The sequence below is a fragment of the Macaca fascicularis genome, chromosome Y (assembly GCF_037993035.2).
Source record: "Macaca fascicularis isolate 582-1 chromosome Y, T2T-MFA8v1.1".
Taxonomy (NCBI): Eukaryota; Metazoa; Chordata; class Mammalia; order Primates; family Cercopithecidae; genus Macaca; species Macaca fascicularis.
Window position 1 is genome coordinate 12,789,035 of NC_132903.1, and position 14,039 is coordinate 12,803,073.

The following is a 14,039-nucleotide window of genomic DNA, read 5'->3' on the forward strand; positions in this document are numbered from 1 at the left end:
AAACATCTTGCCTCTGTATCAGGGGTGGTTTGACTTCCTGGGGAACAGGGAGAACTGGGAGATTTCCAGATGGCTTTGTTTTCATCCAATTTGGTCCAGGCAGGAGCTTTCCCTTCAAGCCATAATCACCACCACCAAGTATGCATGCCCTACTCTGCATTTCAGGGGGGCTGCTGAGCATCCTCACTCATGGTTGAGATACTCGTCACTTGTGCTGGATAACTGATGACAATTGTGCTGACAAGAGTCTATTGGAAGCCCTCTCTGGACTGATACTAGAAGCACAGAAGGCCCATACTTAACTTTTGTAAGCCTTTGGGGACTGGTACCACATTGTGCTGATTCAGCTGGAGCGTACAGTCTCTCCTTTGTATGCTGCACCCGTTTCAAATGGTTCCTCCCAGTTCTTTCCCATATACACTTTTTCATCTCATGAGTTCTGCCTTTAACTACTTCTGTAATTTTTGACATATACCAGTTAAAGACTCAAAGACAACACCTTTATTTTCTTGTCTTCTGTGCCCCTATCGATCTGGTGGAGAGAGTGCCTGGATTGGGGGAAAGAAGACATGAAAGGTCCAGTACCACTTTTCTTAACCTGTTCAGGCTCTTATAATAAAAATATCTGAACCTGAGTGGCTGATAAACAGTATACATTTGTATCTCACAGTTCTGGAGACTGGCAAGTCTAAGATCAGGGTGTTAGCATGGTGAGGTTCTGGTGAGGAACTTTTCTGGGGTGCAGACTGCCAACTTCTTGCTGTATTCTTACATGGTAGAAGGAGCAACTAACCTCTCTCAGTCCTGTTTTCTAAGGGCATCAATCCCATTCACCAAAGCTCTGCCCTCATGAACTAATCACATCCCCAAATTTCCACTTCCTAATATCATCATCTCAGGGACTAGAGTTTCAACATATGAATAGGTGAGGGGTTGAGAAGGCAAAACATTCAGACTACAGTGTTGTTTGGGGCTTAGACTTGTGGTTTGGCTTGTTTAGTTACTTTCTTGAGAAGAAGAGACTTAATACTTAATTTTGTTTCACTATATTACCCCTTTCTTCCTCCTCGTAGTTTGCTAATATAGCATAATGGTTGAGAACTCAGACTTTAAAGTCTGACTGTGTTTAAATCACAGCTCTGATACCTACCAACTATGATCTCAGGGAAGTTATACAACCTCTGTGTAGCTCTACTTCCTTCATTGATGTTGTGTATGTTACCTGCCCAAGCTGTAGCTGCAAGAAAGGTTGAAAAAGTAGACTCTTTATTTCTAAGGTGAAGGATTCTCAAATGTAGGGGGGCAAATTGTTTATGACAAGTGCCCCTCTATGGCAATGCTTCTTGACCTTCATTTTGCACATGAGCCATTTGGAGATCTCATTAAAATGCAGATTCTGATTCAGTAGGTTTGGCATGGAACCTGAGATTTGCCAGTACCCAGGTGATGTGAAGCTGCTGATCTGAGGATCATACTTTGAGTAGCAAGTCTCCATAGCACCAATTTTCAAATTTGGCTGCATATTGGAGTAACTAGAGAAACATTTCCTTAAAAAATTTACTGACTTTTGAACCCTGCACTCAGCCGATTTAATTGGTTTGGGGTGAGGCATGGACATATAAATTTTTCACAGTTCCCTAGATGATTCTAATGTACTCAGATACCTTTTACTGCATGCTCCAACTTCTTGTCTTTTTGCAAGGTTATTTTAATTTCATTTTTCTGAGACACAGTCTCACTGTGTTACTAAGGCTGGAATGCAGTAGGGGCAATCTTGGCTCACTGCAACCGCCACTTCCCAGGCTCAAATGATCCTATCACCTCAGCCTCCTGAGGATCAGGGATCACAGGTGCACATCACCACACCCAGCTAATTTTTGGTATTTTTGGTAGGGACAGGGTTTTGCCATGTTGCCCATACTGGTCTCAAACTCCTGAATTCAGGTCATCCATCAGCCTCAGCCTCCTAAACTGTTAGAATTACAAGTGTGAGCAAGCAAGCCAACCTGCAAGGTTACTTCCTTCCTCCAGCTTCCAGAACTTCTATTTTCCCTGCCTTGTTTGGTTTCTCCCCTGGTAATTTGATTATTCTCATTTATTAGGCAGAACAATTTGAAACTCTACTTTTTAGTCCCATGGGCCAAACTTTGGGTATCTAAAGCTCCATACAGTTCTGCAGATCCAGTGTTTTCCAAAACTATGTTACCTGTTGCCCTGGCAGAATGTGGTATGAAGTGATGCATAAACAAATATTGTTTTAAATTCTAAATCATTCTGTATTTATTTTAATGTCATTGTTCAAAGTGTAGCTAAAACGGTACATCTGAGCTTGCAAATATTATTGTTTAGGATAAGAAGTTAATTTTAAAAACAGGTAAATAACAATAGAGGCTCAGGGCAGATACAACAAAAATCTTGAAATGATTTGCAAGTGATTGAAATTCAAGGGTGCCTATAAAAGCATAGCCTTCTTTCCAAAGCCATAGGCTTTAGAAGCACAGAAGAACTGGCAGAGGTGTTCAAAGACAACAGCATTTTTTCTTCTCCCCCAACATATAGGTAGCAATATAAAGATTTATTTCTGAGCTCATATGAATTATGCCACTAATCTTACTCAACACATTGACATGGATACAATTAGTTTTGATCACAATATTTTTTTATTAAGAAATTTCACAAGATTTCGAGACAATAGCACCAACCTTTGAAAAATTCATGATCTAAAGAAAAGTAAATTCTAAGAATCACTCATGAAATATAAATACAAAAAATGTTTGATTCCTTAACCAGCTAATCTTTAACAAGAAAATGGGTGAAACTGTTCAGAATTGTTAAGAACTAATGCACAAATCCAGAAAGTGTTAAAACTCCGAAGCAGGATAAATTTTTTAAAACTCCACACCTATTGACATAATTGGGAAAGTTCAGAACACCAAAGAAAAATTGATCTTAAACAGCAAAAAGACTGACAGCAGTCCTTTTGACTCTCAGTAGCAATAGAGAACTAGAAGATAACAGAGTAAAATGCTCAATATTCTGACAGGGAAAATACTTGTAAACCTAGAATTGTCTATTCAGTAGAATTATCATGAAACAAAAGGGCAAAATCAAAATATTTCAGGTGGGAAAAAACCCAAGAGTACCACATCACACTGTCACACAAATCATAAGTAATTTGCTACAGGAACAAGGAAAATGATTCAGAAAGAAGATCTGAGATATGCAGAGAAATGGTAAGCAAAATATTATTACATTTGTGGGTGGGTTTAAAAAACGATGTCTACTTTATATGATGAAAACAGGATAGAGCTAAAGTAGTGAATAACTTATAAACTGAGAGAAGGGAGGGTATGCAGAGCTAAAACATCCTAAAGACCTTTGTATTATGAGCTTTATATTTTAAGTTTACATTTTAAAATATTAAAACAAACACTTAAATGCGCTTAGAGTGCATTACTCCAAATAGTGGGAAAAATAACACACACACAAAAAAACATACACACACACAATCCAAAAGAAGCTTCTTCTCTAAGTCTTATTCTGAGCATATTACCACTATCTTCTAGTTTCTATTGCTACTGAGCAGCTTCTTCTGTAAGTTTTAACTTTATTTTTTGTATGCCATTCTTATACAAGGTAAGTAGTGTGTATAATTTCTTATTGTGAGCGTATCCTTAAATAATCATTTTCTCATGAGAATCGCTTTCAGCCTAGGTTGTAGAAGCATTCATCCAAGTTGGTTTTATGTTTGCTTCTGCCAGGAATTCTTGATGCCCCATGTCTAGGATCTCTTCAGGCAGGAGACAGGGTGATGGTGTAGGAGGATCAATTTCTTGGCTTGCGGATTCCAATAATTTGTTATAGATTTAAACCATGAACTTTGATGACATGCAGGTCTAGGGTTTCAAAATTTAATCAGAGTTAAATACGTATTTTCTTCATCCAGAGATGGGACAAGCTTCCTCATATGCTCGTTCATGGGTGATTTGCATTTTTCCTACTCCATCCTTTTCCTAAGGATTTTAGGGACAATGGCTTTTTGCAGAGTACTCATTTCCAGTTGCCACCTCGAGCCCTTACCTCCTGCTCCTAAACATCCACACCTCAAGTTAGAGAGAGTAACTACATTTTGCCCACATCTGGGGGGACCAATCTTCCTGGTTTCCTTAGGGACGTTGTAATTTCTCAATGCTAAAACCTGTAAGTTCTGGGCAAACTAGCATGACTGGTTGCCCTACAACCCAGCCCCCATATCCAGGGTGGAAGAAAAATCAGTTGAACAAGTCATTGCTCTTGTTTTCAGTTTATTTTTGGTACTTGGAATTTCCCTTCTTTTTTTATGGGTTTAGCTGCCTATTGAATAAAAACTTTTTTTTATCCCGCATTAGTAGGTGATAGTATGAGACACTTCTCACGTTATAGAACTCCACCATTTTGCCAGTTCAAAAAGTAACATTTTAATGCTTTCAGTCAGTACAGAAGTGAAGTCTGAGGATAAAGGTGACAGCCACTCAGCCCTGTGTGTATAACAAGGTGCTGCAGTGGTCCCCAAAGTTATGTGATTGGCTCCACCAACTGCCCCACAGCTTGATGCTGCTCTAGGCCCTGGCGCCAACCTTGAGAATGTTTCAGAATTCTCTAGGAAGGCCTAGCATCTTCCTGTAAGGCCTAGATTTTAAAATGTAAAATCCCTGAGCAAAGAGAGATTCTTTTATTCTGTTCACGCCTGCATCTGCAGTACCTTGTAATCACAGGCACTCAGTAACTGTTTCTTGAAAGAATAAACATCCTGGCCGGGCACGGTGGCTCAAGCCTGTAATCCCAGCACTATGGGAGGCCGAGACGGGCGGATCACGAGGTCAGGAGATCGAGACCATCCTGGCTAACACGGTGAAACCCCGTCTCTACTAAAAAATACAAAAAAACTAGCCGGGCGAGGTGGCGGCGCCTGTAGTCCCAGCTACTCGGGAGGCTGAGGCAGGAGAATGGCGGGAACCCGGGAGGCGGAGCTTGCAGTGAGCTGAGATCCGGCCACTGCACTCCAGCCTGGGCGACAGAGCGAGACTCCGTCTCAAAAAAAAAAAAAAAAAAAAAAAAAAAGAATAAACATCCTGAATGTCAAAACTGGCATATTCTTCCATCCAACCCCTTCTATCTCAAACTTGACAGAAAGTAGTCCAAGCTTCTGGCCCGTCTGTCTCCTTCCGTTTTCCAGACTTGCTTCTTTTTATTTCCGTAGGCATTTAAAAAGATTTTGGGGTGGGTGTGAAGCTAACAGTGATTGTGCTAACCCTGTGCATTCCAGAAGTCATTTTGAAACTACTGCCTAGTCCCATTAGATTATCAAAACTATACCACATATTTCAGTATGCATACTTATTTCAAGGAAGTTTTGGAGGTGATGTGTGTGTCTCTCGGTCCATGTGAGGGCGGGACCCCAGGCACTGGCCCTGCACCCATGCACGGCGTACCCTGCGTATCGTACACAACCACAGCGTGTGGGACGCCGTCGTCCCCCGCAGGCCCCCACCTAACGCCAGCAGGGGGCGGGGGCGCTGCCACCCATTGGCTGAGGCCGATACCACGCGCCCCGATACCCGGCACTGGAGGCACCTCCCAGAATCCCGCGGCCCACGCCTCAGTCCGCCTGCGCTCCTCAGCCTGGCGGGTCCGCTTTTAGAGGCTCTTTAGCTTTGTCGCCTGCCCTTGATTTAACTTACACCTTCGCCTTTGGCTCCTTTGACTGCTCGAAGCCCCGCAGCCAGTTCCCGCGGACTTCACCAGCAGACCCAGAAGTGGTGGGTGAAGCAAGCGTCTGTTCCTCCTTGAGCCTGTCAGGAACTGCTGCCTGCCGCCATCATGGTGAGTTGAGGGAGAGGCCTGAGGGCCAACGCCTGTGGGGTCTTCACCGGTGGGCGAAACCAGGCCCCGCCTCACTCTCAGATTTCCCATTCTGGGGACACCCGCCTAGACGCACTATGAGTCGTGTCCGGCAGGGTGGGAAGAGGCAGCCTCGCAGTGGTGCGGCCTACAGAGAGGCCGGCACGGAAGTGGCGGGACACCGAGCGTGGCGTGATGGTGGGCCCCGGAGAAGCACTGCCTCATAGGCCACTTGCAAGGGCCACAGCCTTGGTGCGGCACCCATTTCCTGCCCTGGGTTCTCTCCTGGTAGCGGTTTGGGGTGCGGGTTCCACCCCTCCCCGCTACACCCCCCCCCTACTCCGAGGCACCCTTTTTCGTTTCCCCCTTCCCCATGCCCAAGCATCCCCACCCCGCCAACTTCACTTCTGACGCTCTCCAGGTGGCTCCGCAAGATGGCGGCAGGCCGGCTGAGGGACTTGTCTCCTTGGACTGGGAGGGCCGGAACTTCTTCCGGAAGTGGTTCCCTTCTGGTCCATGTACCGGGTGGGGTTTGTGGGGGCCTGAATGTGGTGTGTGGGGAAGCCCTGAAGGCTTGGCCTGCTAGCTGAGGGGGCTGGGCAGGAAGTGCCTCTGGCCTTTTCGCGCCTGCCAGCTGCGGGAACTAGCTGATGGCAGCTCCCTCATGCTGTGGCGACAGGCCCAAAAGCTCGCCTGACGCCATTTTTGTGGCATGAGGTCGGCTTCAGTAGTTGCCATGGAGAATTTTAGAATTTTTGAACGCCAGGCACGGTTTTTCCCCTCTAGATAAACCAGGAATCTTTGACAAACTGTCTCTTTGGTAGATAATGTTGGGTGTGCGTTTCTGTGAGTTTGGTAAATGCCCAGCGTTGATTGAGAGCAACAACACATGTGGCTCTGAATACGCAACCAAACACTGAGTCACAAACATGCGTGTTACATGATGTGTGTGTTTCTGCATTGATAATTCTCAGTCTTTAAATTTTTAGAAGTAAAAGATTTATACACAGTTTATATGACCATGTACAAACATTAAAATATATATAATTGAGCAACTATTATGTGTAAAGTGTATAACATGTAGTTATCCATGCTAGTATAAAAATCACTTTGAGTTGTAAGTAATAATTATTTACAATAATACTTTTCATTTTTAGAGGTAAAGGGAAGTAATGCTAATAGTTTCATTAGGTTTTTTTCTGATTAAAAAAGTAGTATATTTACTCATTTGAAAACAGTCACAGTAAAAAAATAGCGATCCATCTTAATACCAACACACATAACCACAGTTAAATTTTGATACATGAATGCCTTTCCAGCTTATTTTTATGCAGTTGCAATTGCGTATAGATAGGCCAACTTTTACAAAAGTTACATTGTACTACTTAATACTGTTTTACAGCTTGCAGCTTTCAATTAATGTGGGTATTATTCTGAACATAACTTTAGTTTTCAGTATATCATGTTAAAAATTATACTATTATTTTACTAAATTCCTTTATTATGAATACTTTTTCAGTATTAAAACTATCACGGCTGGGCTCAGTGGCTCATGCTTGAAATCCCAACACTTTGGGAGACTGAGGCAGGCGGATTACTTGAGGTCAGGAGTTTGAGAACAGCATGGTTAACATGGTGAAACCTCATCTCTACTAAAAATACAAAAAATTAGCCAGGCATGGTGGTGTGCACTTGTAATCCCAGTTACTTGGGAGGCTGAGGCAGGAGAAACACATGAACCTGGGAAGCAGATTGCAGTGAGCTGAGATGGTGCCACTGGACTCCAGCCTAGGCAGCAAAGGGAGACTCAGTCTCAAAAGAAAAAGTGCTGTGAATATCCTTGTGTAAATATCTTAGCATGCTTGTACTATTCCTTGAGATAAATTGCCGTAAGTGGCATTGCTGGGTAAAAGCGCTTTGCCTTTTTATAGCAATTTTATAACTAATTCTCCTCATTAGTGTGGTGGTGAGTATCCTCACCTATCAAATTATGATACTCCTTTTCCAAGGTACTCTTGGTAAAGCATGTATCAGTATTTTCCCACTGATGGTGTGTAGAGTGATCTCTGTTTCATACCCTTTCTAATGAAAGGTAGTAGGATTTTTTAAATTGTCAAATTAATAGCTGGACAATGTTACACTATGTTGATGTGCACTTTTTAAAATCATCAGTGAAGTTGATCATTGATCATTAACTTTTTAAATTTCCTTTATAATTTTATTTTTCTTATTCGCTTGTAAAAACTCTGTATTAATGTTCACATTTGTGAACATTAATAGTGGAAAAATATATATAGTAGTAATGATGAGGTGCCCTAGTGCCATTACCTTATTCCTATTTTCAATGGAGATGACTCTAGTATTTCACTTTAAGCTTAATGATAGGGTAGCATTAGATGGATAGAAAATAAGGTTCCTCTATTTCTATTTTACTTAGGTTTTTAAAAAATTTAAAAATGAATGCTGTATTTTATTAAACACTTCTTCAATGGTGAATTAAAGTAGCATATCCTGCGAATGGAGTATCCTTTCATTGCCAGTATAAACTAGATTCTTTACTGCTGGAATTTTGCATTTGTGTTGAGGGGATCTTGAGGCTTTGTTGCTTATATGCTTTTTAACTTTGTAAGATGCATTGAAAAGTACTTTTTTCCTCTTTGAAAATTGAAGAAAAGTGTTTAAATATCTTAATCCCTTGCGTATTCTAACTTTATTTCAGGTTTCTGGTATGTGTGTGCACTTCTGTGTAACACAACACATACACTCAAGTCACCTGTTTCCTTTCAAGTTGAAACAAATCCCAGGGAAACTGAGTCAGATATCGTTCGGTGTTCTTTTTCAAGATTGTTTAGTAAAAATAAAAATTTCTCTACAAGTTTACCATGTACTGGATTTCCAAATTTATTCCTGTAGAGTTTGTGCATGACATTTTTTTATGACCTCTGGCCACAACCCATTTTTCAGGTCTTATAAATACTTTTTCTTTCTTCGCTTTTTCTTGCTTAGTTTTGCCAGGATGATGTATTGCTTGAATTTCATCCTCCACACCCACCACTCCCCGATAATCTGCTCTTGGATTTACTTAAAGTTTTGATTCTGATTTTCACGTCATGTTTTCTTAATTTTAGCATTATCTTTTTTTGTTCCTCTTCCTGCTACTGTGAATGTAACTTTGATGACTGCAGATGACTGGCTTTTTCCTGGTCGGTTTTTCTGAATATCAGTTTGCTTACATGTTCACATAGTAATGGAATTAGACAGTACTAGAAAAGGAGCTGACATACCAGGAGTTTAAATAATATTTTTTCGAGCTTTTAGCTGTATTTGTCACTTGGTTGTCTGCATATAACAAAGAATATATTTGCTATAAGTAGCAATGAGAGTTTTGTATATGAAGGTCTTCATTTCTCATTTCAAAATTCACCAACTCACTTGAAGGTGTGATTGAGAAAGTTACTTCTTTAATGCAGTTTGTTTGCAGAATGCTATTGATGGTTATGATGGTACTTTCTTTAAAATTAAACTTTTGCTTATCCTGAGCACTCATTTATATTTTTGGTCATAGTTTGAAACTAACCCAAGGTTGTCTATTGATTGTGGATTTTTATATGTACATTACATAAGTATGTATAAATACACACACGGTAGAAATTGAACAATTCCAGCTAATCAAACCATGGTAAGAATGAAGTACATTGCAAAAAGTGAAGTACATTGCCTGCTTTGTTGGCTTTGAGAGCCACCTGCTGGCTGAGTACTAGGACATGATGATGACTTCCTTAATTTAAAACGTTATGGCGCTATTAAAGTGATTCGGTGAATTTTGTATGTAGGATTCCAGTTAAGCAGGCAGCCAATTGGCAATATTCAAGCTAAAGTCAAACTTCTGACAATATCAAATGCCCTTTTTCTTCTTTACCAAACTACTGTTGTTTCCAGTATCCATTTTACAATTGTATAGAGTGTGAGAATCGGAAGAGACCCAGAGATCTTTTCCAATCATTCATATTCAAGCAAGGAAACTGAAAGTGAGGTCATGAAAGATTTACTTTACTGAGCAATGGAAATCAGGTTCTTCCAAAACAATAATTTTCCTCTTCAATTCTTGTGCCACGGTTACAAGGTTTCTTAACCACACGCTTTTCTTTTTTTTTTTTTTTTTTTGAGACGGAGTCTTGCTCTGTCACCCAGGCTGGAGTGCAGTGGCCGGATCTCAGCTCACTGCAAGCTCCGCCTCCCGGGTTTACGCCATTCTCCTGCCTCAGCCTCCCGAGTAGCTGGGACTACAGGCGCCCGCCACCGCGCCTGGCTAGTTTTTTTTTTTTTTTGTATTTTTAGTAGAGACGGGGTTTCACCGTGTTAGCCAGGATGGTCTCGATCTCCTGACCTCGTGATCCGCCCGCCTCGGCCTCCCAAAGTGCTGGGATTACAGGCTTGAGCCACCGCGCCCGGCCAACCACACGCTTTTCAAATTTTGGACCAAGTGATTCCTTATTGTAGGAGCCTGTCTTGACATTGTAGGATGTGCAGTAGTATCATACCTGGTCTTCAGCCCATCAGGTTCCAGGAATACATCTCAGTTGTGACGAGTCATCTAAACAACCCTAAATCCCTAAAATACGGAATCAGTGCATTTCCGTAACCTCTCATAATCTGACACAGTTTTCTGCCAGATGTTACACTTCTAAATTAACATACAACCCAACACTATGGTGCAAATACAATACTGTAATATAGCTTGTTTATCAAAGACAAACATTTCCAAAGTTCATCCCCCAATCAAGGGGGAATTGAAAAGGAGAAAAAGAAACTACAAGAACCTCAGAATTTCAGCTTATTTTCCAATATTATTCTGTTTGGGATTTCTGAATGAACTGAAAAGAGATTGGTAAATTGTCTGTAGGGAAGGGAAATCCACTCAGGTTCCCAACAGTTCAACATAATGCAGCTTAACGTCATTTAGAAAAAAATAAGGTAAGACATTTTTAGAAAGGAAGAACTTCAGAAATAGTTTTTTAAAATGTTTCTTCCACATCATTGTCATTCTTTCCTATTAAAGGAAAGAATTAGGAATTAGTTACAACCCCAAAATAACAAGTACAAGCACAAAAGAATAGAGAAAAGCAGTAAACTCGGCTTTCATTGATTTGACAATTTAAATTTCATCTCTAGAAAAGCTGTGTAGAATCAGTAACTTCTAGCATCTAATTAATAAAACAGGAACTCTACTTTCTTATTAACTTCTGTAACATCACTGTGTTTTTCAAAAAGATATACAATTTCTTTTGTCTTTTGTTTTCTTTCAAACAGGTATATGTGTAATAGCTTTCTCTTTTTCAGCCTTTTGTACTTACCTTTTATAATCAACAGGCATTTCACCAATGATTTTTAAATTAACGATGTGTCATAGTTTCCTGATCTTTCAATTAGTTCTTAATTAAAATTTCTTTAAAATAAGTCAGCTAAAATAGTAAAGCCTAAAAAGAAACTTGAAAAAGTCTACTGAAAATAAACTCAAATAACACAACACTAACTTACATTGGCATATCACTTTTACCACTTCGTATGTACAAAATGAATGACAACACAGATGTTATCTGATTTCATCCTCAAAGCAGTTTCCCCAGAGATACACAGCTGGCAAGTCAGTGGGTTATAACCACTTACCTGTAAGGGACATAAACTTAGATCTCCTGACTAAATTAATTTTTGTTTCACTATGCTGTGTTTCTCCAATATATATATTACTTGTGAATACTACTTCAGAAAATTTTATGTTAACCCTAGAATCTACTGTGGAAAGTATAAAGACAGTTCTGATCAGAACCTAGAAAATTAATGAGTTATATATATGTGGTTTTTTTATCTGAATATAAAGATGGTATCATTTATATCTATCAGCCCATTGTGAAAATTAGAATTATCAGTTAGACTGATTTGGTATTAGGAAGAAAAACGTGATTTCAAAGATGCTTTGAACACACTAGCGTTAGGGAAAAGGATTATAACCCTTTTTTTAGAAGGAGCTGTGACGTGTGAGCAAGTAGGATATCCATGATCCATTTCCAAAGTAAAACAGGCATACGAATACAGGGAGTGTTAACGTTGTAAAAAACTCATGTTAATTTTGGTGAAAAAGGCAAAGCAAGACATTGCTTTAAAACTTTGAGGTTTATTTTCTTTTTGGTGCAGCTTTTTTTTTTTTTTTTCTTTTTTAAAAATTTATCCTTAGTCTACTCTGTAAAGTTAAAGGTTGTTTATGAGTACAAAACAGGATGATTTTAATAAATTTTATTTTTAAAAATCTGAACTTTCTAGTTTTTTTTTTTTTTTTTTTTTTTTTTTTTTTTTTTAACTAATTCACATGGTATTTTCACAAATACCAAATGAGTATTCTTCCACATCTTTGTACAAGGCTTGGTGATGAGCGGCACTGGGTTTAAGAAAGTACTATATGCTTTGGTTAAAATTCCATGCCAGTGTACTCTGATTAGTTTAAATCCTGAACCTGAACTTAGCCTCACTGTTGACTAAATGACAATGAAAGTAATTTATATAAAATATTTTATACTTAAAATGCAAAAATTATGTTACACCTGATGTATGGGTTTTGCCTGTATATGTAATTATGATGTCTGCTTTCCAAATTACAGTCTGCTGCAAATCCTGAGACTCCAAACTCAACCATCTCCAGGGAGGCCAGCACCGAATCTGCATCAGCTGCAGCTAGCCAAGGCTGTGTTTTACCAGAAGGCAAAATCATGCCAAACACTGTTTTTGTTGGTGGAATTAATGATAGGGTATTGTATTGATACCTCATTTTTACCTTAAAATACATTAAAAACAAAGAGATTTGGACCCTGTTACAAACTTAATATTTTTTTTGTATTTCACAGAGGTTTACAGTTGGTTTTATGTTTGACCCATAGGTACTAAAAATATCTTTGATGAAGAGCTACTGGTCATTTGGGGATGAGTGGGGGGAGAAATTTCACCTTATGGTAGTAAAGTTGTGGTAAATATGAAATTTTTGAATGCTGCATTTTTACTCTTGGAGTTCATTTCTTTTCCATAGATGGATGAAACTGAGGTTCGAAGCTGCTTTGGTAGATATGGTTCAGTGAAAGAAGTGAAGATAATCATGGATAGAACTGGTGTGTCCAAAGGGTGAGTAATTTTATCACAAATATCTGAACTCTAGTCACCTATAGGTATCAGAGACGACTTGAAAACTGATATTCTACATTCGTATAAATGAAATTTTTTGCATTGTTGATTTCTTTCATGTAGGGGATAAAAGGATATTGCCAACTCTTTTCTTTCATCATTTTTCTTTTTCATTTTTTTTTTTTTTTTTTTTGAGACAGAATCCCCCTCTGTTGCCCAGGCTGGACTGCAGTGACACCATTTCGGCTTACTTCAAGCTCCCCCTCATGGGTTCACCCCATTCTTCTGCCTTAGCCTCCCAAGTAGCTGGGATTAGAAACACCAGCCACCACGCTTTTGCTAAATTTTTGTATTTTTAGTAGGCATGGGGTTTCACCGTGTTAGCCACAATGGTCTCAATCTCCTGACATCATGATCCGCCCGCCTGCTGTTCCCAGAGTGCTGGAATTACACGTGTGAGCCACTGTGCCCAGCCTATTTCATCATTTTTCTAATGTTTGCTTTTAAATGTCTTTTAACTGATATTCTGACACTTGTGTAAATGAAATTTTTTGCATTGTTGATTTCATTCATATAAGGGATGAAATGTTATTGCCAGCTCTTTTTATTTCATCATTTTTCTAATGTTTGTTTTTAAATGTCTCCAATTTTTATTTCATATAAATGAGTTAATCAGTTTTCCAAATAATTGTTTTCTTCATACGCTGCACAGTATCTCAAATTTTAGCAACCTTGTCTTAGATAGTAAGTGAAATTCAGGTTCACAGATAATGAATTTTTTGTTAATCAATCAAGTTTTCACACTGCCCTAATCTTAGCACACTTTGACATAGTTCCGCTTAAGGAAAAGTAATATTTGTGGAGGATTTGTCATGTACATCTTAACAAACACTATCGTGGTATATTACTCATCTTTTGTCATGATCCCTTCTGTATATAGAATAGTAGAAGTTCTGGACTATGTGCTGTATGATGGTGATTTTATACTTCAT

The 14,039-nt window shown here is 39.4% G+C and overlaps 1 protein-coding gene across 1 annotated transcript in view; it reads left to right on the forward strand.

Annotated features, from left to right (window-relative positions):
- Positions 1 to 5,667: 5,667 nt before the first annotated feature.
- Positions 5,668 to 14,039, forward strand: part of LOC141409531 (deleted in azoospermia protein 1-like) — a 55,843-nt gene continuing 47,471 nt past the window's right edge. Inside the window, exons 1-3 of the mRNA XM_074030528.1 lie at positions 5,668 to 5,862; positions 12,534 to 12,680; positions 12,956 to 13,047. Of these exons, the coding sequence (XP_073886629.1) occupies positions 5,860 to 5,862; positions 12,534 to 12,680; positions 12,956 to 13,047 (242 nt within the window). The 5' untranslated portion in view covers positions 5,668 to 5,859. The remainder of the gene's footprint in view (positions 5,863 to 12,533; positions 12,681 to 12,955; positions 13,048 to 14,039) is intronic.